The 26,178-nt window shown below is 44.2% G+C and overlaps 1 protein-coding gene and 2 long non-coding RNA genes across 4 annotated transcripts; 1 reads left to right on the plus strand and 2 right to left on the minus strand.

Moving 5' to 3' along the window:
• Positions 1–858: 858 nt before the first annotated feature.
• LOC116416789 lies at positions 859–23,328 on the minus strand. Its single transcript, XR_004227126.1, has 3 exons — positions 23,195–23,328; positions 14,290–14,292; positions 859–871 (listed from the first exon to the last, which is right to left on the minus strand). It is a non-coding gene; the product is annotated as an uncharacterized LOC116416789 (long non-coding RNA).
• LOC103316804 lies at positions 14,271–17,068 on the plus strand. The gene is made up of 4 exons (XR_512565.4): positions 14,271–14,586; positions 14,688–14,854; positions 15,248–15,483; positions 15,904–17,068. It is a non-coding gene; the product is annotated as an uncharacterized LOC103316804 (long non-coding RNA).
• Positions 17,047–20,990, minus strand: LOC100119490 (uncharacterized transmembrane protein DDB_G0289901-like). Of its 2 annotated transcripts, XM_016984212.3 has the most exons (8): positions 20,838–20,970; positions 20,493–20,616; positions 20,189–20,317; positions 19,908–20,111; positions 19,714–19,827; positions 19,406–19,627; positions 19,010–19,141; positions 17,047–18,898 (listed from the first exon to the last, which is right to left on the minus strand). In XM_016984212.3, exons 2-8 carry the CDS (start codon positions 20,598–20,600, stop codon positions 17,357–17,359), a joined length of 2,451 nt encoding a protein of 816 aa, XP_016839701.1. In that variant the 5' UTR covers positions 20,601–20,616; positions 20,838–20,970; the 3' UTR covers positions 17,047–17,356. The 2 variants fall into 2 exon arrangements, with proteins under 2 accessions (XP_016839701.1, XP_008210652.1); XM_008212430.4 differs by lacking the exon at positions 20,189–20,317 and having other exon boundaries at positions 20,838–20,990.
• Positions 23,329–26,178: the final 2,850 nt, after the last annotated feature.

Consider the following 26,178-nt stretch of genomic DNA (forward strand, 5'->3'; position numbering starts at 1 on the left):
AATCGCCCCCTTAAAAAGTATGAAAAAAAGAAACCCGCCCGGTAATACGGATGCCTGCGTAATCAGCCGCAGAGTATATTTAACTTGGTGCAGCCGCGAGCGCGATTCGCAGTGCCGTAAAAGGGCGTCGGACGTACTCACACACACCCACACACACATCGGCTGCAACGTGACGAATGAAGAATTCATCGCGCGGACGTCGACGGCGCGTCAATAAACTGCAAATATCATTAGCCGCGTAATCAATTATTCGAAAAGCGCGAGTGCTCGCAAATGCGGCGACAGCGAGGCGGAAAATCCACTGCCGGCTTTTCGTCACGTCGCCCGATGACGTCTGTGTGGCAGCGCGTCTATAGCTCTCCGCGCGCGCGGATGCAGGCACAGAGAAAAATAGAAGGAAGTGCTGGATGTGAAATGTTCATGAGGACGTCGCGGAGGGGTCGGGATTACTCGCTTGCTGCTAATAAATAAGCTCTCGCGTATATGTTGCGAGCGAGGCGCATCGCGCTGAGAGATGCACTTTGGGGTCGAAGCTTCTTTTTGCGCTCGGCTCCAGCTTCGATTCGCTAGTTGAATTATTCTGCGCCGGGAATGTATCAGATGGAGAGGGCAAGGATAATACGCAGAGCACTACAAGGCAGTCGCGCATAAGAAAGGCAAATGACGTAATGGTCCCTCGTCAAACGTTCGTCTCTCGCCTGCAGAGACCCCTCGTATCCGGCTCTCATCGATAGCTTCCGCTCGTCAAATATCGCGGTCGCGAAGAAGAGCGACGCATAGTAAGATAAGCCGAGCGGAAGGAAGGTTTATTCGAAATTCAAGCGATGCACGTGACCTTATTCGGAGTCATCGGGACGGCGACGTCTTCCGACTTGCGGCGGTTCTACGTGCGGATCCTTCGACGTGCCGCGCGCTACGTGCACCTAATCTCCTTCCTTCCCCTTCCCCATCTCATCCCTTTCTCCTTCTTACTCTTCCTTCTCTTCTACTTCTTCGGCTTTTGCACCTCGTCGGTGCCTGCGAGGGTGCGAGGGTGAGAGAATGTCTCTTTGTATCTGGCGAACGACGAGAATTGAATGCACAGTGAAATCGCAGGGATGTTTTATTGCGGACTGAGATTGTTTGAGAAAATTATCTGACGCCAAATTGTTTGTAGATCTGCTTTTATATTGGCATCATACTAACATGTTCTAAAAAGCAGTTATAGCAGGAATGGCGGAAGCAGCAAGCCAAACAAAGCAGTTTTAGCGTATGAAGACGTACCACTATATCTAGACTCGGCGCGCATATTGTTATTGGGGGAATGGAAAGTGCCCATGCGTCATCTATTGTCGCTTACCACAAACTCGGAGAGATTATAGGCGTGACAAAAGGGCCAGTCGAAAACTGTTTTGCTTTGGTTATTGATATCGCTCTAGCGGTCCACACAAACGTATATACTACATGTATAGTGTATTTGTAATAAAGATGTTTCGTACATAATTGTCAGCTTCAAACTTTTACTTCAAAATAAGAGTCTCTCAACAATGTAACAAAATGCATCTATTGATATCACATTTCCTCAATTTTTAATTTTTGATTATTATTATCATTATTATTATTATTGGTCTATTTCCACCAGTCAAAATTCAAAGAATGTAACTAATATAACTTTTTCAGAGTAGGATGGTGGGTCAAATTTAAGTTCTATTTTCAACGGATCTATATGACATCAAAAATTTATTTGAGAAACAGAATCCTCGTGTTACTGCGAGATTGTGCTATTGTGCTTGTAACAGTCATATTCATAATGGAGAGGCACTTCCCAACTGAAGCCAGATAAAACTTCATCATGTTAGGAGTGAAACTTCGTATGGAGATGTACTAAGTTCAAGTTCAAAAGATTTCAAGTTCTCTCTGTCTAGCGTAATCTTCTACGACACTTTCCGCACAGAGACGGAACTGAATTCGCTTCAATAAGAGTATACCGAAGAAGTTCCGAAACTTATGATATCCCACTCGTAAGTTCAAAGAATTCTCAAATCCGAAAGCAGCAGCTACTATAGTATCGACTGCCGGAGACGCGGGCAAAGCTCTCTCCGTAAAATTTGCGCATCAAACTCTCAAAGACAAACATCACCTCCATCGCGCGCTCAAACAGCATTGCTCATATCAAAGCAACACACGCGCGGTTTACCGTTTGTTCCTGCCGCGCACTGCATCTTCCGAAAGCGAAAACAAGAGGAAAAGAAAGCTCTCGCAACAAAGCGAGCACGCGTTTGCTCAGAGCGGAATCGCGAGGAGGCTGGAGGAGGAGGAGGAAGAGGCCGAGAGAAAACGCACCTTTTTCGCGAGAAAATATTCCCCTTGCGCCGAATACTCAGCTCAACGACACACTCTTTATCTCCATCTCCATTTCCGAGACCCTTCCTCCCTCTCTTTTCTTCTCACCCCCGCCGCCGTGTTTCCAGTCAGCGGATCCTAGAACAACGTCTCGCGCGTTTTACTCCTAACCCCCCTCCGACGCGTCCCCGTCGTCGCGTTCTGTGCCATTGTATGTCCCGGTCGCTTTCCTTCTTCTTCGCTTCCTTCCGAGACGACGGGGCTGCTTTCTCACGCTCGCCCCGTTTTCTTTGCGCCGCTCAAAGGAACCTGGGGAGAAAAGCCGGCCGACAAGAGAGCGAGAGAGATTTTATTTTATGCAGATGTGTACACTCGAGAGTCGCGCCCCCTGAGCTTCCGCGACAAATACACCTTCGAGAGGGGAAGCGACGTTGCTCCGCTTGCTTTGCATTGCTTACCTCGTGTGTACCACGCGCCGCCTCGTATGTCGGAGACTTTTTCCCTCGCCACAAAGCGCCGGTATGCTAATGTCATTTTTAGATAAACTCGTAGAAACCAGAGCTATCGCGCTGCGGTGTTGTAATTACGCGGACTTCGATAACTCGCCGGAATTAATTATAAATCGAATCGATACATGCTGACGCGATTTTTCGTTTCGATTATCTGCTATAGGCGTTTTTTCGCGGTACGTGCGATTCGATACGGCTGCCATTCGCGCCCAAGGTTAATGAAATTCCCACTCGTCGCTCATGAGCACTAGAAAGGATTTCGTTTCCATGCGCAATTCTGCAACGTATCGAATTCACTTAGAGGAATATGATAACGCGAAGCGGAACAATAATTCAGATGGAGTTTTTACGCCGAGAGAGCACGGGACGTTATCGAGAGCACTGAAACGTACAATGATGGATTTTAAAATTCACGAGGTGCAGAACAAAATGTAAATCCGACAGCGGTTTTTTTACGCTATAACGATGAAAAACAAAATTATGACCAAAACTTCAACGCGTTTTATTGGCTCTTTCGGTAAATGACATTGTAACAACCGAGCAGTTGCGCAATTCCACAGGCAAATGGATTAGCAACGGTCGAACGTTAAAAAAAATACAATGCGCTAGGCATTAATAAGTTGCTCGTACCCTCGTTAACAACGCTTGAAATGGCCTTTCACTCGTAAAATCATTTCGCAAAAGAGTTTCGACCGCGCGCGCGTGGCGTAGCGAGAGCTGAATGTTATGATATTGTGTATATTGATGCCGGTGTATAAGGCTTAAATTATATAAAGTCGAAAATACCATTTGCATAAAGCGGTGTATTTTTATACGCATGAATTCTATGGAATATGAAACTCGAGGCTGGTTTATGCTCCGATAAACAACGATTGGGATGGTAATTAGAAAATATATCCGCGAGCGTATCTGCGGGATGTGTAAAAAACGTCTGCGGCTGTTTTGCTTGACCTGAAACGTTTCGTGTGTACAGTGCGCACTTTCATCTGAAATAAAATCTATACACTATTGGTGTATAATAAGTTCGAAATCAATTTACCAGAGAGCGTATTCCCGCGCGTGGCACAACAATAATTCATAGATCATTTGTGGCTGATAGACGGTTAGTTTGATTTTTAACGTCCACTTTCCAATTATGGACACACGCTATTATATTTTTATTGAAAGTAAATCATACACGAGCTAAATGAAAAATCTCCGTGTTTAAAATTAACTATATTTTGCACCGAGATTTCGCGCTAAATGAAACCCAACTAAATCACAAACAATTTATCGCGCCTATTCTAACCGCGTACGCGGGCAATCAATCCCCTCCGAAAATCGCTGTCTCTCTCGCAGCTCACGAATCCGCCTCGCGTTGCGCCGCTCGCTAATTGTTCTATCCCGCAATGCATAACCCGCGCCTTTCCTTTCTCCTGGCGCACACAGACGGACGCGGCTTGACACGCGCGCGTTTATCATTTTCCTCGCGGCTGCGCGATATAAAAGTATACCTCGCTAGGTCGAGCGCCGCGGCCGTCAACGGGCGATTATTATCTTTTTTTTTGCAATAATAACCAGGCCAGCGGGCACGCGATCGGCTCGCGATACGCCGGCATCGGAGAGAAGAAAGGCTCGACGCCTCGTGTGATATCGAGTGGGGATATGCTCGAACACATTGTCCATTCGGTTTACTGCTGCTGTTGGTATAATTTTTTTCCGGAGAGTCCGACCGGTTGTGTAGCTGCGGGTTTTGCTCGGTCTCACGCCCTATCGGGGAAAAACTTTAATGACTTCGATTGCGGGGAGCAAAAAGGAACTGCAGAGAGCCGTATAATTTTGAAGTGTGCATTTATACTTTCGAATCGAGAGAGCCGTGTGTTTACCATCGCGAAGAGGTGTTGCTGGAAAATTCGTCATCAGGGGACCATTAATCAATTCGAAATCGCGTGCATATTACGGGCGCGGGGGCTTTGTTCGACTGCGGGTAATTGCGCGAGGTTTTTGCCGCGAAGCACGTGCGACCACGTGTTTTTATTAGCTTTGGATTTTTACAAGGACCGTTGATGTCTTAATAGAGTTGGCTGTATGACAGTGCAGAATATTTTGTATATATAATTTTAGCGGATGCAAACATCGAAGTTAATTGAGTGCGCGCACTATTGTTATACTTTAATCAAGGAAATTTAATTACTTCGCGGCTCATTTAATGAATTTTCAGTCAAGGTTTTACGCGACTGCGACGTTGATTTGCGAAACCTCTCGTTACTTTAATTTTATTTGAGTCATATTTATGTTTTTGTACACCGGTTACATTTGATATTTTACACAGATAAATAAAAATAGAAAGTTATGCTGTATTCACATTTGTTAAAAAAGGTTGAAGGTAGTGGCTTATGCTTGTCAAAATAAAATGAGTTAATTTATAAGGCTCGCCGGCTAATGATCAGCGAATGTTTGAAACTCACTTTCATTTTTACGTTTTGTCTAGGCTCCTTGGTCCGACAGTTTCCCATTCATCATCCCGTGTAATTGATTAATAGAAGTTAAGAATGCGAATCCAGTTATCGTAACTGGGTAATTAATTAATTCGAATGATTAATTATATCCTTGTCGTACTAAAAGGCCGCTAAATCAGTCGAGCGGCGGTGGTATTTTAAAAAATTTCATCCACAAAGTCGACCTACACCGGAGTATCGCATTTCCAAGGGAAACAATGTCAATTATAACCTTCCCGCGCTCCGTGCCTTTCAATATACTGTTCAATCGCAAAACGAAAAAAATAACAAATCTCGTTTCCGTAAGTTAACGGAGATAAAAACGAAGCGTCAAACTGCAGATTAATATCTCTCTCTTGAAACCGTCTTCGCGGAAAAGACAAACAAAAATTCTCCTAACAGGACCCACGGCACTCAAAACTCAAAGCTTCAAAAGCATAATCTCTCTCCTTTGACAAGCTTTCGAAATAGGCCAGTAGAGAAAAAAAGCGATCGCTATCCATTTGCATTCGAACGAAACAAATTTTTTCTCTTTTTGACGGCAGTGACGGCGAAGAGTTTGTTCCCTACTTCTCTCTTTTTTTTGCGCGAACGCGAGCGCTGCTCACGGCGCTGTATTTGCCTTTGATATCCCAACAGTCGGCGCGGTGCGAGTATCAAATGAAGCGCTCGGTTGATATTCAGTCGTCGTTACCGCGCATGCAGGCGTTTGACAAACACGAGGGGTCCGGGGCATTTTTCGCTCTACATGCGCTCGCTCGTCTGGTAGCCTCTGTCCTCGCTTGGTTTTTTTTTTTTGTCATTCGGATGAGAGAAGCGAGAGCGAGCAGTGGGTATTAAACTTCGCGGTGTACTGGTATTACTGAGCTAGTCCTTTTATTGGATCTGAAGAGTAGTAAAAATCGTGGTGTTAAGTGAACGCTGCGCTCCTGGCGGATTTTCACGTTAACTCTCCCATGATCCCTGAGAGGCTGTTTGAAAAGTTGGGAACTACTGGAGTATATTTTACATTGATTGAATTGATTAAATGAAATAAGCAAATGTCATATGCCGTAGTATGGATGGAAATCTTTGGGGATCTTGACTATTTTACGTGAAATTCTGTAAAATCAGACCAAATCAGAAAGCAGTGAGTAGCGGGTATGAGTATTTCAGGTGATCCTTCGCATGCACAATCCATTGAATTAACGAAAACTTATTGTAAGCAACGAATTTCAAATTCGACGAACTAACTTAAAAACAAAGAAGCGTCGATTTCAACGTGAGCACTCTGATGATCACCGCAAACACAAGAAATAACACAGTACTCGCACGTCGTCCACTCGTAATTACACACGTTCATCCAGAAGCGCTTGTTCTTCTTTCATACATAGGTACTCGGTTATGCGGACTGTAAGCGTGACCAATCGTTATGCGGAGACTCGTCTCTTCGAGCGGAGGCTTTTGCGAGTTTCGTTTTTGGGGAGGAGCAAGCCGCTCAGAAGCAATTCCACGAAGCGTGTATTTATCGCGAGTCGCATGGGTTTCACGCTAATGGACGACGTTTGTGGACTTTTACTTTGTGTTTCGGGGACGAGCCGAGCGTTTGACGGATTGATTTAGTAATTACGTACATCCTAGCGTGAAAACGGTTGCCGTTTGCTCGGTTTTGAGAGAGAATTTAATCAAACTAATCGCTCGCAGACACACTTTTTACACATCGGATACAATATGCGAGGACTTAATTGCAAAAACAATTAGCCAACTCGCAAAAAGGTTTAAGCTTTAAAAAACCGAGTATCGATCTTTCTCTCTCCAGCAGCAGGAGCAGCGTCCATTATTTCCTCGACGGTTCTTCTTCTTTCCTACCCCCTTCACTTTGGGGATTTCGCATAGCCTCCGCTGCAACGCGGCCCGACGTTAATTGTGGTTCGCATTAGAGCCATCCGTCTTGAGACGCTACTACCCCATACACACCGCATCCACATCGTTTACACGCGACTCGCAGTAAAGCGCCACTGCAGTGTGGTATATACCTGCCGCACAGGTGCGCTGCTCGCGGCTCAATTACCCTCGGAGCCTCAGCAGGTGAGCTGCATCGGCAATATTCCTCGCGTATGTGGACATATATACGCAGGGCTCTGCGTATTATATACCTCTCCGGGCTAAGTCATCAGGGCGTTGCACATACCGGAATTGCATAGCCAAATCCAGGTCTTTATGTGCACGAGGGGCCGACGTAAGCCGAGATAAACTCGCGATGGACAGCGCGTATTCATCTACCAATTGTTTTAAGCTTTGAGGATGTGCTAATGAATGTAAATAGAGAAACTCCGATGGAGAGAAAGTGAGTTTTTTTCACCATTGGAGGCAGCTCATTTCTGAAGTAACAAATGGATTTGCATGCATATTCATGCAGGAGCTTGGCTCTATTTTCATTGTTCGAGTGATTTTTAAGTGACCTACAATCTTCGCTGTTTTTCGAACTCGAATAAAGCGCACCGAGGGTTTAAACTAACACGGCAAATAAGAGTTATTACTTCTGGAACCCTGATGGAGATAAAACTGGAGTAAGCCCTTATTTACACGGATACGCATCCGGAAAATGGTACACAAATGAAACCAGTCAAGTAGATACAATGTGATTTCAGAGCAGCATCGCAGCTCGCACATATAGAGCCAACGAGGCAGTCGTGCGGATATGGCATGCTACGTTACGCCATCCGATGTTTGTTGATTCGGCTACTGCTACGAAGCTCGTAGCAATACAGTCCTGACGCAATCGTACATTTAATCTGACGCTTATATCATGCTGGGGGAAGAAGCAGCGATGTACTACTAAATTATTTATCACCACGTACACACGCTATAGATATGCGACAAATAATGTCTCGATATACGTATTGATGACAGAAATTCTCACTACGATGCCTGTTTAATGATAAAACGATCGTCACTCAACGCATAATGGGAATGAATAAACTCCATTTGCCAAAACGCATCTAGTCGCAATATTGCTTAGCAATAAATATCCCATATTTATGGATGTGTAACACTGGACACGAACATAACATAAATTCTATCGCTACGATGAAATTTTTATAACAGTTACAGGTTTCCGTGTGCGTAGAAGGTAACTCGTCGCGTTAAGTCGAGTTTATTTGCACGCCCGCAATGACGCCATCGACGCCCAAAAGTAGAGAGGAGAAGAGCCCGTTGGCTCGCCCACGTAACATACAGGAATAAACAAAATTTATATAATCACGGAATAAAAGTTCCGGAATAAAAGCCGGGCAACGGCCTCTCCCAAATTGAATCATAAAACACCAATTCCAGCGGCACAAAGAAAATCTTCCTGCGGAAGTGCGCCGCGCGCGAGTTTCCATACAAGGGTCGTTTCGATTCGATCGTCGAGGCTCTCTCCCTGCCGGGCTATAACGGGCTCAGGAGTATCAGCGCGCGAGAGGCCCATGTACATGAAATATACGCCCAGTTTTTCGCTTTTCTTTTTCTGGGACGTAGCTCTGTGCACGCGCGCGCGCGACTATTTTGGTATTTTATCCTCGAGGCTTCCTTTATTTTCTCCGCGCATGAGATTGTATATTACCGGGACAGTGTAATCGAACGTCGAATAGCCCGCGCATTGTCTCAAATTGTCACAAATTGTAATCTCTGATATAAGAATTGAGAAAAATTACAGCTATATGCTGTTTATTTTATTGAGAATATAGTAAAAGTTATTCTAAAAATCGGCTATTTACTCTCTAACTCTGAAAGAGTGAAAAATTACTCGAATTAGAGGCAAAATTTAGTCACTCTTTGCAAAGAGTGACTCAATTTTTACTCGAAACGAGTGATTTTTCACTCTTTCAGATTTAGAGAGTATACTGAGTCAATGATTTTTTTCATACTGACTGGAGAGAATAATTTTAAACTAGGTGAAGAGAGGTGCGTTATCCGATCGATAATTATTTTCTGCAAAATAGAACTACCTCACCGCAACGTTACATTTTTACAGTGAACCATGAAGTCGAATTTAAAATTTCTAATCTCGTTATGAGTATTGTCAAGATTTTATCAAAATTCGATTTCTGAGCAGCAATAAACGCGTTAAGAAGCGAAAACCACAAGTTCGCAATAAATCCATACAGCGTTAACCTCAATCAAGTCATCTCATCGTCCCGTCCAATAAACACGCGCGCGGTCACCAACTTCTCGCGCGTAATTGCCGCGATTTTTTCACAGGCCTCGGATAATCCGGGCGGCGCGGCAGTGGCAGCACTACCGGAAGGATTTAACGTTGCAGAAAATGTCATTAACGAGGCTACGACCTTCTCTCCCTTATCCCCCATCTTTCGCGTCCGGCAAAAACAAGCGCGCGCTCGGAATCGGAGAGGAGGCTTTAATATCCATGATTTACGCGGAGGCGCGTTCCGTTTTTCTCCCGGGCGGTTCGTGGAAATTTCGCGGGACGAGGCCCGCGCCGGCCCTTTGCCATGTAGTTTTTGCGCTCGCAGTAGTTTTTTTCGGCAGTTTGTTTGTTTGCTGAAGGGAAGAGTAACGTCGGCTCACGGAGTCGGAGTAATTAATTCGCGGATGCGTATGTGGGCGCGCGAGAAAGGAAGGGAAATTTTTTCGCAAAAAATTTTCGCTTTACGGCCCAGTTGTTTTATATTGACTGCGCAATGATAATTTGTCAAGGTTTTTATATGGTGATCGTTAAGAAGACTTGGCTGCGCCCTTTTATTGTTTATGTTGAATTATTTCACAACTGATGCTATCTCTGACCCAGATAGATTATTAGTTCAGTGCAGCAGTTTTCTACTTATTTGGGTTGTTTGTGGTATTTTGCGAATCTTCATACCGAATGCCGAAAGAACTTCAAACAAATTCATGCGAAGTAATCACAATCATATTTACATGTTCTAAAAAACAGTTATAGCAGGAGCGGCCGCAGCAGCAAGCCAAAAAAAGCAGTTTCAGCATTGAATGCACACCACTATATCTAGACTCGGCGCGCGTATTGTTATTGGGGAAATGAAAAAGTGCCCATTTGACATCTATTGTCGCCTGCCAAATTACCATAAAACTTTTAGACACTTATTATTATTGTAGGAAAAATTCCTATTGAAAATGTTTCAGAGAAATTTGATTAAAATGAATTTTGTGTAACTGTAATGTCAATAATATACCGATGGCAAAACATTGTACCTATAATATATCTACCACCCCTGTGTAACTGAAATTTTCACTCCACGTTGATGAATAATAAAAAGTTTCGAAAAATCGTCCTTCTTAAACGTCCTTTTCATTACCAAGCGTTCCAGCATAATACCGCACACAAAAGAGAGAGAAATAATCGTTCGACGTAAGAACCATTTTTTCCACTCCTTACTTTCCAGAATTACGAGGGGCATTTCGCCTCCCGTAACGACAGAGTCCTCATCTAGCAGCTCTCTCTCTTTCTCGTTCTCGTTCTCGTTCTCGGTGTGTACACCTTATATCCACACCAGCGGCGGCAGCAGCAGCAGCGAGAGAAAACAAGAGAGCGCGACTCCCTCGCGATTGCTCGCAGGTGCACTTCGCCGTGAAATCGCCGAGTAAACTATTACCTTCATTATGACGGCGACAAAACGCGGCGGTGGCCGGAAATGACGTTAACAATCGCCCGCGGTGGTTTCTTGCTTCTTGCGCACCGCCGCGACCTCCCTCACCTCGTGAAGCGAGAGCCGGTTCGACGACATTTTTAATGAGAATGATCAATCCAGGCTTGATTAATGAGCAATTGTGCGCGTCGGGTAACGCCGTCGTTCGATGGGCCATGCCTCGAGAGTTTGCGCTTTGCTTTTTTGCGAAGTTGAAGAGTGTTTTGAAAGGTGCGCGATTGGTTTTACGTATATAGGCTCGCGGACCATTTTGTGCGTTATATATTGAGCTCTTATACTGTGAAATATAATGGTGCGAAAGGTGCGCTGCTTCTGTGCGGAAGGGATTAAATATTTAATGTTGAATAGGATATAATTATTCGAGCACGATTCCCTCCCTCAGCGTCAGGAATTAAAAACTTATTTCCAGCTGACCTATTTAAGCTTCAAAGTTTAATTTTATACATTCTGTGTAATACGAATGTTCACGGAGCTATATTGATGCTAACCAGCTTTTGAAATTAACGCTCTCGAGCTATATCCACTAATAATAAACCCGCTCGACTTTTTGCCCCGGCTCTCTCAACTTCTGATTCGGTCTCTAAATCCAGTGAGCGGAAACAAGGGTAGACATTTGTTTTGCAGTTGTAAAACCCGCTTTTCGCCGGTGTGTAGTTTTAATTCTGGAATCGCGGCAGGGCCGCCACCTTGATTCGTCTTATTGTAAAACTTCGCGCTGCGAAATTACTCCAACTTCTCTCGAGTCAACAAATTTCGGTAACTCGTACAAACTGAAACTTTAACCTCCTACGCTATGAAATAAACCTTTCGCCGTGTTTCGTGTCCTTGTGAAGTCGCAGCTTTCGTTTAATTCAACTGTGCACGACTTCGACGCTTTCCACTGCGCGCACTCGAGAAGAAGTTTTCAGGTCATCTGTCATCGCAGCGCATCAAGGTCGCGAGACGTGCTGCTGAAAAAGTTGAAAGCTTGTCGTCGCCGTTATTGCTTCTAGCTCTCCGAGGTCGTCCTAAGAAGATACCGAAGCCCCCACCCCGCTGTATTTCGCAACTTGTAGAGAGACTATTGTAGAAGCTCAAACGACATTTATTTTCGATCCTAGAACTAATTATATCATGTAGAATTCTACTTAATCGCTAGATTAACAGTGTTTAGATCCCCGACATCCTCTTTGCGAAAATCCAGGATCAAATCTCACCAAACCGACCGATTCTCGAGACTTGATTGAAAACAGGCATCACATCGCTCATCCAGCCTATCACAGCTCAATCAAACTTGGCAAATCAGACGAACGACCTTATACGGCTCACGCGCGCATCAATCGTCCTGAAATCCCGGCGTTTTCTGCCAAAATGATCCTCCGGCTGCCGTCCAGCAGCAGCAGCAGCAGCAGCAGCAGCAGAGAATGTAAACCCACATCCCGGGCGATAACTGCCACTGGCCTGCGCAGAGCGTGTACAGCGGAGAGAAAAGCTCGACAGTATCGACGACCAGCCCTCGTCTGCCCGCATATTATGCAGCGCGTGACGCGCTACATCACCGTTACGCAGAGCATCCGGACGCAGTAACGCCTAGGACGCGTGCGTGTACATATTTCGTGGGCCACATGGGCGCAGCCCCCGAAAGGTTCGTCGCTACGGGCAATTGTTTATGGTTCCGTATCGTCGACGGCACTGCAGCATCCGGCCGTCATACGTCGCTCGGCTAACGCGACGTATCGTATACCACGTGTGTGCGTACATGCATATAGTGCACAGCCGCGTATGGCCTATATATGAGGGTAGTAGACAGTCGTCAGAGGCAGTGATGCGCGGGAGAGCGCCGCACGTCAGTTACATTGTCGCGAAATTACGTAGACCGCGGATAGACGCGGGAGGAGAGGGGGTTGCGCGCAGTTTCGGAGAATGCCTGTGGGCTCCTCCGTCGCACTGGGTTATGAAGGTGCCCATACGCGACTTACTCGAGAGTAAATCGACTGCGAGTCTGCCGCCGCCGCCGCCGCCGCCGCCGCCGCCGCGTCGCTGCGCTGACGTGTGGAGAGACTTGTCGAGAAAGTCAGTCGGGAGATGAGGCGAGAGGCGGGCGAGGGGATAATTAATTAAGGCTCGCCTGTGCGAGAATCGAGAGCCGTGAAATTGCTGTAATTAGGACATGCTATTTATGAAAGCGACGTGCTGAATTCAGCTAAATGATTGCTGGATAAATCTATTATATTTTTACCTACGATGAAAATATCTCTTTCAACGAAATACTGCGGAAAATGTTAGTGCGATTGTTCGACGTTCAAAGAGAAATTCAATCCGGTCTATTGCAAACAGAATCCACAGTCCCCTCGAACGTTTTTCAATTAATCGCGTTAACCAGAGGTAACAAGCGCTAAAAAACCGAGCTAACAGCGCGCATAACCTCGAAATCCGATAAAACAAACTTTCGAAAACAGAGCGGCTCGGCTTTCAAAAGAGTATCCCCGCGTCTCCCACCCTGCACACCGCCGCCCCATCAGCATTCTGCAGCGCAGCAGCAGTCGCGTATAGCTACGGCAAACAAAAGCCCATTTCATTTATCCATCTCGTTATCCGCTCAGCGAAGCCGCGCAGCAATCGAACATCGGCGGTAGCAGTTCGCGTCAGCAATCAGCGAATTATTACTGCTAATTCCCTCATTTCCGATGCTCGTGGAGAGGTGTTTCCGCGCCCGTTATAGCGCGTAAACTCGACGCCGCGGCTCGAGCTGTTCCATAATACTGACTTTCTGTCCACGGAGCTTCAGCTGCTTCCGCGAGAAACGTCCCGTGAGCGACGCGCGCGAGACGACCTCGGCTGGACGAACCTCGTTTATTTTTCAACGCAATTCGATCAGCGCAATATCTATTGGCATAGTTAAAATTTCCAATAGCTCCCGCACCCGCGCACAATTAAGACGAAAATTCCGCAGAGAGGGCGAAACAAAAGCCAGGAAGGGAAAGGGAGAGAACAGTACCTACACAACAGCTCTTACCTTTTGCGATGGGCGTGGTGATGCAGATGACGAGCGCGAGCTGCCCGATGAGGCTCATCTTCCTGACGGCTGCCCTCGTCATCGTGGTCGTCTTCTTCATCAACTCTCGACACGCACCGTAACGCACATTTAACGAGCTCTCCCTCGAGCACCGAGCAGCCCTCCTCCTCCTCCTGTTCGATTGCACTCCCGACAAAAGACTGCTCCTATATACTTATGTTGTATGTATATATATATATATATATATATATATAGGTACAGGCTGTACAGCGACGGCTATCCCTCCCGACGACGAAAACAAAACACTCTCTGTTTCTATACAGTAACGCGCCACTGACGACTCTCTACGGCTAGGATTCCGCGGAAACGAAAGGAAAATAACGATCGAGCAGTTTTTGCTTCGTGAGAGGGAGAGAGAGAGAGAGAGAGAGCACGTGCACACTCCGACGAGAAATAGTAACAAGATCGACGCTGCGGAGGGGCGAGGCTTTTTTCAGGTGCAGCGAAGTCGATCCTGGCTTGCCGTCGACCCGCAGTTTCGCCGGTACTTCCACGAGACCGCTGCCATGCCTCTTCCGCTGCACTTTCACTCCTCAGCTGATGCACTCTTATATCGTCCCGCCAAAAGCGACGGCGAGGTTAGGACGGCCGCACGTTTTATCCCTCCTCTCTCTCTCGCTCTCCCCCTCCCTCCCCTACTCACGGCTGGTCTGTTTTGCTCGGCGGTTTCGCCCCGAAGATTATAATATGAGGCGCGGGTTCGTCGCACCCCGGAGGAGGCCGTCGACCCGGCGAAAACGCGCGTCACACACTCCGCGAGGACGACGGGCTGATCGACCACCGCAGCGAAGCGGAGAGCCGCACACCGACCGGATCTTCACGTGGACACCGCTGAGGCTCCCGCAGGTAAGCGAGCGGCGGTCGTTTTACGTTTGTGTTCGTTCACTCTCGCGTTCGCTCTCAAGGGGTTTTCTCTCCTCTCAAACGCGGAGATTCTTCGCTCAATAGCTCACAACAGAGAGGCAACTTACGGCACACTCCCGAGCAGCTCCCGCGGTCTTTCCCGCTGCTTAACCTCAATACACCGGCCGACTGGGAAAGGGCGTGAGCCAGTACTTATACGCGGGAAAATAGAGAGACAGCTAGCCAGAATTCGCGGAAACGCGCGCGCTCGCGGCGGCTGCTGACTCGGTAGTGCTGCTGCGCCGCTGCAGCCGTGTATCTAGGTATATGCAGCTGCTACGAGAGAGCGCGAGAGGAGAGAGCGCGCCCGACATACACAGTTCTCTCGCTCTGCAGGGGGGTCAACAGTGGGTGCGCGGACTCGCGCGCAAAAAAGACCGCCGGCGCACGGAGGAGAGGAAGCGCGCTGGAATGTCGTCGCTGCTCTGTTGTGTTTCGGGGAGAATGAGCTGGTGTGCAGATGCGGCGATGGATCGCGGACTGCGAGCAGGTGTAAAGCTGATAAGGACGCGCGCGGGGAGCATCGGAGATGAGAGCTTGCCGGATGTGCTGGGCTGTCCGCATGGCTGGAGGTGAGGAACGTTCGGAAGGAAAGGGGTGGATTTAGGGCTGCGACACGCGTACGATGGCTCCTCGGCACTGTTGGCCTGCGATTTTAATCGGTTCGTTTCGAAATCGCTCTCTGCCTCATCTTTCTGCGGGTCATTCGAATTCAACTTTTGCGGGGGACGGTCAAAATACATACTGCGCTTCTCCATTTCGTACTGATGTTTTTAACGATGACATTTTTGTTCACGACGTTGACTGACTAAAATCTGAAAAGCTGCTATTCGCACGTCCTTACAAACTACCTATGTTAGTACCGAACGACACGTGGAGGGATCGACCTCGCGAAAATCGAAAATCGCGACGGCGAACAATCAGCCGTATCCACCCCCCGACTCCGTGCTATACGCGAGTGTCGCAACCCTAAAGATCCTTCGCCCCCGCAGAGTTCGGCGGAGCCGCACGAGTAGTTCCGAGGAGGAACGAGCGAACGGCCGGGCACGCAGCAGTAGCACATCCCATGGACCACGCGGCGGAGCAGCTACTCCCTTCCACCGCCGAACTCCCACCCACTGTGCTAACCCGGCGACTGCTGCTGGGGCTAGCTCGTGCGCGCACGAACCGACGGAGTAGAGGGGAGTGAGCGCTTTTTCGTGCCGAGAGCGCGCGAACCTGGACCGCCCGAGGCACATCGCAAGCCGGCCAGCGCGTTCTCCGGTGCAGCGCCGGGTAAATACCTCGCGGCCAGCGCGTCTTTCAGCGGTTCAAGAGCCGGCCTCGCTCGATTTTTCTCCGATGCCAACGGCTTTCTTCAGAAACGTAATGGTCACGCGGTTCTGGGCGTTGGGGGAGTTATTGACGGACGATGCTCGATGGCCCGTATTCCAGTCGATCCTTTCATGAATTTATAGCAAGCAGAGTATTATTGAGCAATGTTGTGGAAATTAGTTTTGGAAATTCGGAATGCAATAGCTTGATCGTTTTTAGGAAGATAGTAAAATATTATTTTACCTTGTAGTTTCCATGCAGCCCGGAAACACTTTATCAGATGCAATCGTATTCGCCAGTAACTCTGCTCGTGACGTAGGGAAACCGCAGCAAACCTATAATACGTACATTCGCCGTCAGAATTAAATTTAGGGCTGCATAAAATGACGAATAATGGCGTACTTTATGAATTATTAACCTGACTCAAGAACTTTGCATTGTCATTTGTTTATTTAGCATGTGCATCAAACAGGCTCCTTTCACACATTTGAAGCTCGTATAAAAATGTCCATTGCAATCTTGTTTGACAAAATTATGGCGCAATGGATCATCTAACTCCATACGGGTTTAGCCAAAAAATTTGAAACAGCTTTTAAATGTTTGAGAAAATATATAAAATTCAAAAAATGTACTTCTAAAATGAATAGCGCACGATTCAAAGTGCTATAAGTATCCATATGCCTTTCCATAAAGTGCAATTCAAATTTTAGGTTTTTATAAAATACATCGAATAAAATTGTTATACTCTTCAATCAAAAATTGCATGGTGGAATATAATTATATGTATTTATTAATTGAAATAAGTATACTATGTACAAAAATAAAGGATTGATATCGTTGCAATACGAACTTTATTTGTACAATTATAATACAAATTTTTTATCACTTGATATTATATACATTAATATGTAGATAAGGGTCATTCTAGGTTGAACTAACTACTAAAGAAACATTTTCTCTATTAAAGTAAGAACACTCAATGGCACAAAAGTAGTTCAGATTATAATATATAAATATAATTAAACATAAATATGTATATGATCATTAAATGCCAGTGTTAATATAATATATTAGCAATATATTAAAAAACAACTATGAATTATTTTTGTCTTGTCGTTTTGAAAAAAATAACTACCATTCATCAGTCGCAATTGGTTCATCGCTAGGCTCTGATTCTTGAGTAGTGTGCTCTTCAGCCGAACCATTACTAGCCTCCGTGGATGATGGTATTATGCTCGACTCTGGGGTAGTATTTTCCTCACCAGATTCGCAATCTTCAGTTGTCTGCTCCGCGCTATTTGCACCAGTCGTGTTCTCTCCACTATTTCCGCTGGTCGTGTTTTCTTCAGTGGTATTCTCTTCGCTGTTTTCTACAGTAGTATTCTCTCCACTGTTTTCTTGAGTAGTGTTCTCTCCACTGTTTCCACCAGTAGTATTCTCTCCACTGTTTTCTTCGGTAGTATTCTCTCCACTATTACTTTCGGTCGTGTTTTCCCCGCTGTTTTCTTCAGTTGTATTCTCACCGCTGTTTCCTCCAGTAGTGTTTTCTCCGCTATTTTCTTGAGTAGTGTTCTCTCCACTGTTTCCACCAGTAGTATTCTCTCCACTGTTTTCTTCGGTAGTATTCTCTCCACTATTACTTTCGGTCGTGTTTTCCCCACTGTTTTCTTCAGTTGTATTCTCACCGCTGTTTCCCCCAGTAGTGTTTTCTCCGCTATTTTCTTGAGTAGTGTTCTCTCCACTGTTTCCGCCGGTAGTATTTTCTCCACTGTTCTCTTCGGTAGTATTCTCTCCACCATTACCTTCGGTTGTGTTTTCCTCGCTGTTTTCTACAGTTGTATTCTCACCGCTGTTTCCTCCAGTAGTGTTTTCTCCGCTGTTTCCTTCAGTAGTGTTCTCTCCGCTGTTTCCTTCAGTAGTGCTTTCACCACTGTTGCCACCCGTTGTGCTTTCGCCACCGCTTCCTGCTGTAGTGTTTTCTCCGCTGTTGCCTTCAGTACTGTTCTCTGCGCTGTTTCCTTCAGTAGTGCTTTCACCACTGTTGCCACCCGTTGTGCTTTCGCCACCGCTTTCTGCAGTAGTGTTTTCTCCGCTGTTGCCTTCAGTACTGTTCTCTGCGCTGTTTCCTTCAGTAGTGCTTTCACCACTGTTGCCACCCGTTGTGCTTTCGCCACCGCTTCCTGCTGTAGTGTTTTCTCCGCTGTTGCCTTCAGTACTGTTCTCTGCGCTGTTTCCTTCAGTAGTGCTTTCACCACTGTTGCCACCCGTTGTGCTTTCGCCACCGCTTCCTGCTGTAGTGTTTTCTCCGCTGTTGCCTTCAGTACTGTTCTCTGCGCTGTTTCCTTCAGTAGTGCTTTCACCACTGTTGCCACCCGTTGTGCTTTCGCCACCACTTCCTGCAGTTGTGCTCCCGCCGCCGCTTCCACCAGTTGTACCTTCTCCTCCGTTACCTTCAGTAGTGCTTTCACCACCGTTTCCTTCAGTTGTACTTTCGCCACCGCTTCCTGCAGTGGTGCTCTCACCGCCGCTTCCTCCAGTTGTGCTTTCTCCAACGTTTCCTTCAGTTGTGCTTCCTTCAGTGGTAGGAGCTAGTGTGGTGGTCTTTGGCTTAGTACAACGGCCTGCCCATACATTACAAATTGTCCCCGGACAGCACTCATCGGTTGTTCTGCACTGTAAATTAAAAAATTTATATTATTAAATATTTATTTTATTAAGATTGAGATTAGTAATCTGCTGCTGAATAAAATGCATTTATCTAACATAAGCGGTGAAGTTACTTACTATAGCTCCAGCTGGTGTACAATCTTTTGCAGTTGTACCAGATGGATTTGGAGTAGTTGATCTCGGTTTCGTACAACGACCAGCCCATGGGTTACACTCTAACGCACCACAACATTGACTAGTTTGGCTACACTGTAAATTACAAATACAATACATTTTTTCATTATAAGCGTCAAACATATTATAGATTTGAATATTTTTATTAAAGAATTTAATCTTTACATAACTGATCTTATATCAGTATAAAGGAATGATTTTATATGGTAATTGTTATATAATTCCATCAAAAGTGTAATTATGATCACGAATGGCCTAAATTTTTGTGTGCAATAATTGAATTAGATAACATTTTTTATGATCAAGGTAAAAAAATCTCGTATCTTATTTATTACTTACCGGAAAACCGGGTGGTCTGCAAAGTTCTTCGCCCGATCCATTTGATTCGTTGGATTCGCTCGAGCTCGGAGAGCTCTCTTCACTTGACTCCTCGTTCGATTCAGTTGGTTGCGTTGGTTTGGGGGTCGTAATTGGTTCGGCTGTTGTAGTCCTCGGTTTCGTGCAACGTCTAGCCCATGGGTTGCAGATGTAACCTTCGCAGCACTCATCGTTCTTTCTGCACTGTAATCGTCAATAGCAAGTTTTGTTAAATATTGGCAAACGCTATTCATTGAAGATATAAATTTAATTAAATTTCAAGTACTTACAATAGCGCCAGGAGGAGTACAAGTTATTCCTGGGGGTAAGTTACCACGCTTCGTGCAGCGACCTGCCCATGGGTTACAGATGAAGGGCGAGCAACATTGGCTGTCTTTTTGACACTGCGTCAAATAAAAGTGCTTTTATTAGTATTGCATCGGTTTCTCTTACAAAATATAAAGTAACAAGTTTAAATTTTTACCCTGACGCCTGGAGGGCGGCATCTTTCCTGAGTTGCAGCTCCAGTAGGACCCTCAGTTGGGCCTTGAGTTGGTTCTCCAGTTGGTTCTTCAGTTGGTTCCTCAGTAGGACCTTCAGTAGTTGGTTTTGGAATTCTAGGTCTCGTACAACGTCCTGCCCATGGGTTACAAATGAATGATCCACAGCATTGACTTGAATCCGAGCACTACCATGTGGCAGAAAAAGTATTTCATATAGCCAACTAAATTTATTTGTGTACGAATTCAGGGATAAAGAGCTTACGGGAAAACCTGGGGGTTTGCATAGATTGTTACTGGTTTCAACATAATCGTCTTCGGGTTTTTGCCACTTACACCGATTAATTAACTGATTGCATATGAAAGGCTTACAACATTCGTTACTGTCCGTACACTACTCGCGAAAATATAAAAAAAAACGTTTAGCTGGATAAAAAAAATCAACTTAAACCTACAAAAAGAACACTAATGACAGTTCTAGTAATTTTCTTTTTTAGTTACTACTTTTTTAGTTTCTAGTAATTTATAGACACAATACAATGATTTTAGACATTTATTTAAGTACTTACGGGGAAGCCAGGTGGACGGCAAACGTCTGAACCCCACCATTGTGCCGAAGTAAGCGTAAGCCCAAAGGCCGCCACACAAACCATCAAAAGTACCTTTGACATTGCCATGTCTAGGTTGAAATTTCTGTAAGAAATGCACAAGATATTTTAAAACAATCCAAAGCACAGTTTCAAACTCTTCGAATGTATATTATATATTTGTCTTATAGCACTCCTTTAATATCGATAACTTTGATTAAGAAATTCCATTCGCTCTGTAATCACAAAGATACGTAGATAGACCTCACACGAACAACCTCGACTGATAATACGGAAGCGCATTTTTCAAAAGCGATAGATACGTACTTATATAAAAAAATGGAAAGTCTCTCTCTTAGCACAGGTACTGTTAATTGCTTCGCGTTCGTAAGTGCGTCTGACGGGACTCGTCTCGCGTTCGGGCTTTTATGCAAAGCGAACCTGATCGCATGATCAATTGTTGACGCGCTCTAACGCGTAATGAGAATTGATAAGGGGTGAGGTGGAAAGATAGGGAGTGAAGAAGCGAGAGAGAGGGAGAGATGGAGCTACGGTCAGGTAGCTGAGTGATCGAAGATTCGGCGATTCCCTGTAAATTGGCTTTATCCGATGTACACGTTTGCCTGCATCGGCAATCGAATTTGCTGGAAACAGCCATCTTTCCAAATTAATATTTATGACAAAGATTTTGCGCTTTCGCTTCGGAGCGTATTATAAATAAGTGCTCAACAGTGTGATTTATTAAATGTATCCGACGTATTATTGCACTCCTTTTCTAGGAATTCTTGTGCAACGCTGTCTGTGGATAAAATAATCTCTGATTTCGTTTTAATTAATACTCTTGCAATCTCATTTAACTATGTAATCTTATAATTATAATAACGCTGTTTTATAAAATTAGTTTTTATCTTCCAACCTCATATAGGTGAAAGAATTTCATTGCATCGATTATTGAATGTTGAAAGTTCCGGAATCTTTTTACCCAAAGCTTTTGATAAGATTTACGATGAAATGTGGCTAAATGTATATTATCGATTCGATAACAAGTCTCATGCAATTAACCACCTCTGAGTAAAATTTTAGATACAATTCGAATCTTTTTTTATCTTCGCTTTCGAATCACATTAACAAAGAATTGACGTTGTGAGGAAAATTACTGTTTCCGTGGGGAGATGTATTTTCACAGAAAGAGGTAATTAAGTAATAAATAATGCACAAAATGATGACTCTAATAAAAACTCTGAAAAGGAGTTCATCAATTCTAATTAACGTTTATTTCTGCGCCTTTCTACGTAAAACTAATTATCTCGGAGAAAATCTGACTCGAAAATATCAGCTGAATCCCGTTTCGGTCGTTTACGCGCCACTGACCCAGCGCTGGATCTTCAAATTTCATTAAAGTATTCAACTCTAGTCTTTCCTTATAGCAGTAATTATAATTATGCATTATTTACTTTTTAAAATCTTAGAAAAATACATATAGTTTTAGTGCTACAGAAAATTAAAACGTAATTTATTTTAATAGTTTGAAATAAAGTATAAGTTCGAAAAAATCTTGCTTATATTTTTACGTTCTTCAAAATCATTTCAAAAGAGCGACTCATCTTGATTGACGCAACTGTCAAAATTTGTTACGCGACAAAAACAAATAGTCTAAGGCATCCATCACGGGCAGGAGTATAAGCTTTATCTGTGCACCACTAGAAAACTCGTTCCGCTTGACGCTGAAAAATAGCCATATCTATTGTCTGTCGTCGTCGATACACGAATTTCTCGTGTTTACGTCTAAAAGATGAGTCAGTTCTTAAAAATGAAAAATGCATATTCTTGGTAAACACCAGCGTATCAAAGCCCTCATTGTTTCCCACGCGTGTGGCATACCGATAAGACAAGGTTCGCTACTTGCATTACGGGGAAATCAAGGTTAATTCTTTCTGCTCTCGTGTTTTTGTCGCTACGCGCGAGCGTTATCGCGATTACGTAAAGATCTCAGTTACGTAAACACGAGGATCGCGGGGGAGTTCGAAAAGAGACAATGACAAACATTGCGGGCTTTCTGATTAATCGCTGATTCGATAATGCACTTCTCGGTCTGAACCTGAAGATGCACGCATGATCGATGAGGCTTTATATTGAAGGATCTTCTGATTTCCGACAATTTTCGAAGATATGCGTTAATCTGTTTCGGGAACACACTTATATATTAGACCATATGGCACGTGCTTTTCGAGAAGTCGTGGATGATTTCGAGTTTATAGCGAGAATATTAGTGCGCTGTCAAAATTTTCACGATCAACACACTTGTACTGGGAATTCGAATGATCCGTCGATGGTAATCTGCGTGTATGTGTATATATATATATATATATATATATATATATATATATATATATATATATATATATATATATATATATATATATATATATATATATATATATATATATATATATATATATATATATATATATATATATATTGTTCTTGAAATCGAATTAGAATCCATCGTTTGACCTACGCTCGTTTTTGCAATTAATATCGATTAATAAAGCAACAACTAAATTTTCAGGATAGCAGTATGCATACCCCGAATTTTCAGAACGCTGGTTGGTTTGATTATTAATTTATGTTTTCATCGTTTTTTGATGAACTTACAGTTTTGATTAAATTTTTTTTCTTAACACGTGCATGAAAAAGACCCGTTTCCATGCCTCTAAAGTGAATGGCAAGCTGCTCATTTCAAGCGTGCGGGAGGGAATCATTCCCTCCCGTTGCAGCGGGAGAGAATAGCTATTCCCTCCCGCTACTCAAAAACACTCAAAAACACTCAAAAACACTCAAAAATAATAAAATTTTTCAAAAATATCGATATTTTTTTAAAGAGAGTGGTTTACGACTCAAATGCGCAACTTACCATTCACTCTATATGCATGAAAACGGGTCTTTACAGGCACTTGTCAAAAAAAGTACAGTGTGGAAAGCGCCCTCGACTCCAACTCGTGCTCAAATCTCACCCTCGTTAGAAATGGCCCTTCCCCCCCCCCCCCCCTATTTGCACAATATACTTTTTAAAGTGATCAGTATTAATAAATATCGCATGACTAAGCATAAACATCTGTTTACTTCTTCGTACTGAACCTCAAGGCTAGGCTCGCACATTTAAAGAAATTTCAAGATGAGGAGAAGAGAGATCCCAGAACTATCGGTCACGTAAACCGATAATGAAAAAATAAGTTAATGTCCTCTTATCTTCTATCGATTTAGAGCTTAGATAACCTCATTAAACTCCGCGTATTCAATCACTGCGTGGCTGCAGATCACGAGCAAATCGATTGCCAACACCCCGTAAAAATAATACCAACAATAATTGAACGTCGCGTGTACGTCTATTAACCGATTCAAGGGATTACGCAGCTCGTCGAAAGCGTATAGTGTTTATCGCGGTGCGTGTATACCTGTGTGTACCGCCGCTCGCAAGCGAGAGCTGATAATTCCTATGTTTTCCCGGCGAAAGATTTGTCAACAAAATATTATTTGTGGAGCGCTGACATGATCGTCATACGCCTGTTTACCGGAAAATTCTGCAGCGCAACCCTGATTCACAAACTATGTGGCGTCTTCTTTGCGCTTTTTTTATGCAACGCGCGAGCGAACTTGTTGTTCGATAAGAATCAATTCTCGGGGAATCAATAGGAAAAATGAATGCGTGTTTGCGGCCTTTATTGACTGACGATGCGAGTAGAGAACGTGACGTTGGGAAATGGGTTTTATTGCGATAATTGTACTGGGAAATTTGTCTCTCTTATGACTTTATGTTAATGATAGCGTATAATGGACTGATAAGTGTCAGAATTTTCTCTGAAGCATTATTGTTCGCTTTCTTTGAATTTTTCAATGACGTAGTTCATGAAAAAAGACTTTTACGGACCAGCATTGATGCATATCATAGCAGTGTTATTTTTTTTTTCATTATAGCTTATTGAAACCTTTTGGAAGGTTTATTTAGCATTACAATAAGTATAATTAGTACAAGATATAAATTTACACTTTAACATATATCGAGATTGAATTACATTACAGTTGTATGTTACAGGACTTTAGAAATTTACATACTTGCTCACAAGCTTTGATGTCTGGAGCAGCGATAAGAGTATCGATGTGGAGGGGAAGTTGATATTTTTGTTTCAATAGATTTCTTATTAATTTACATCTTTGTTCGTTGTAAAGTTGGCATTGATAAACCACGTGATTTAGATCTTCAACTTCTTCTCCACATAGACATTTAGCATCGTTTACAATTTTAACGCGCGCAAGCGAGGCCGATAGGTTGTAGTGGTCGGCTCGGCTTCTATTTATTGTGGTAATAACATTAAGAGGCAGTGTTTTTTTGTAAAACCATGGTTTTTTCTTTGTGTTCATAAACATTTTACAGTGTTTTTTTCCTTTTATTTCTCCATCGTTTTTAATTTTTGCTATTGTTTAAGAGTTTAGGTCATTTTTAAATGACTCTTTTAAATCAGTGTAAGGAACTTGATTACGTTCGAGAAACTTTGTGTACGTAGCAATTTTTGCACGCTGATCTGCTTCCTCATTTCCTCGGATTCCTATATGCGACGGTATCCAAACTACTGCAACTTGTGGGTTATCCAAGGAGTTATTATTTATTATATTGTATTTATTTTTGATCTGTTACAATGCCGCTACCCTAAGCGGGTCTTGGGCGTTGTCGTCCAGATCGGACGGGTGGGTGCCTATCACTACTACACAGCGCGTCCTTAGGTTGCGGATAGAGGAACAGCCCCTGAGAAGGAGGTTAGCTGCGAATAAATTGAATAAGTAGCCGTGGACAGCCGATAGGAACAGGTGTGGGTGTGATGAGCCCACACTGTCGAACGCATTCATCTAGAAACACTACGCAAGCACCACAACAACAAAAACACTTCACATTATCTCTTATCTCTCAATCTATCTCTTTCATCACACATTACAAAAATGGCCAAAAATCCTGCTGCCGAGGAGGATGCGGGAGCGATGACAACTGCCCCGAAAGGGGATGTGTAGAATGATTCGTCACCTGGTCTTACGCGGTAACGATGCCAGCGAAGGCGCGCTGCCTTGCAGGGGGGCGTTAGGATGCGAGAATGAAACCGTAGTGTGTCTGACGACGAATTGACACTGTCCTCGTCAAAGTCGGAAGCTCTCATACTTAGTTCTAGAGAGGTATGGGGGTTATCACCTCTAGAACGGTGGACTCACCTGCGATCGGAACAGGATCCGAAGCGCGCGGGTTTTAACATAACATCATGGCTCAAAAAAATCAAATCCGAACCAAAAGAGACTTAAGGGTTGGAACTTGGAATGTTCGCAGTCTATACAGAGCAGGTGCGTTTAAAGAACTCGTAAAGGAAGCTGATAGGTACAATCTAGATTTGGTAGCAATACAGGAATCGCGGTGGCCAGATGGCGGAGTACTAGCATCGGGTAACTTCACGTACCTGTATGGGGCCGGGAGTGGGGGATCTCTAGGCACCGGATTTCTCGTAAGCAAAAACATCATACATTCGGTTAAAAGTTTCAAATCCGTCAATGATAGGCTCTCGTACATCATTATCGAAGGTGAATGGTATAGATATGTATTCATTAATGTACACTGTCCTACGGAGGACAA

The sequence above is a fragment of the Nasonia vitripennis genome, chromosome 3, assembly GCF_009193385.2.
Source record: "Nasonia vitripennis strain AsymCx chromosome 3, Nvit_psr_1.1, whole genome shotgun sequence".
Classification (NCBI taxonomy): Eukaryota; Metazoa; Arthropoda; class Insecta; order Hymenoptera; family Pteromalidae; genus Nasonia; species Nasonia vitripennis.

What these genes read in the sequence shown, in the direction of transcription:
- LOC100119490 (XM_016984212.3), bottom strand. Translation starts at nt 20,600, where the DNA reads ATGGCAATGTCAAAGGTACTTTTGATGGTTTGTGTGGCGGCCTTTGGG. An exon ending in GCCGCCCTCCAGGCGTCAGG is followed by an intron (nt 19,828 to 19,907) that starts GTAAAAATTTAA and finishes TATTTGACGCAG; the next exon opens with TGTCAAAAAGACAGCCAATG. An exon ending in GTACACCAGCTGGAGCTATA is followed by an intron (nt 18,899 to 19,009) that starts GTAAGTAACTTC and finishes TTTAATTTACAG; the next exon opens with TGCAGAACAACCGATGAGTG.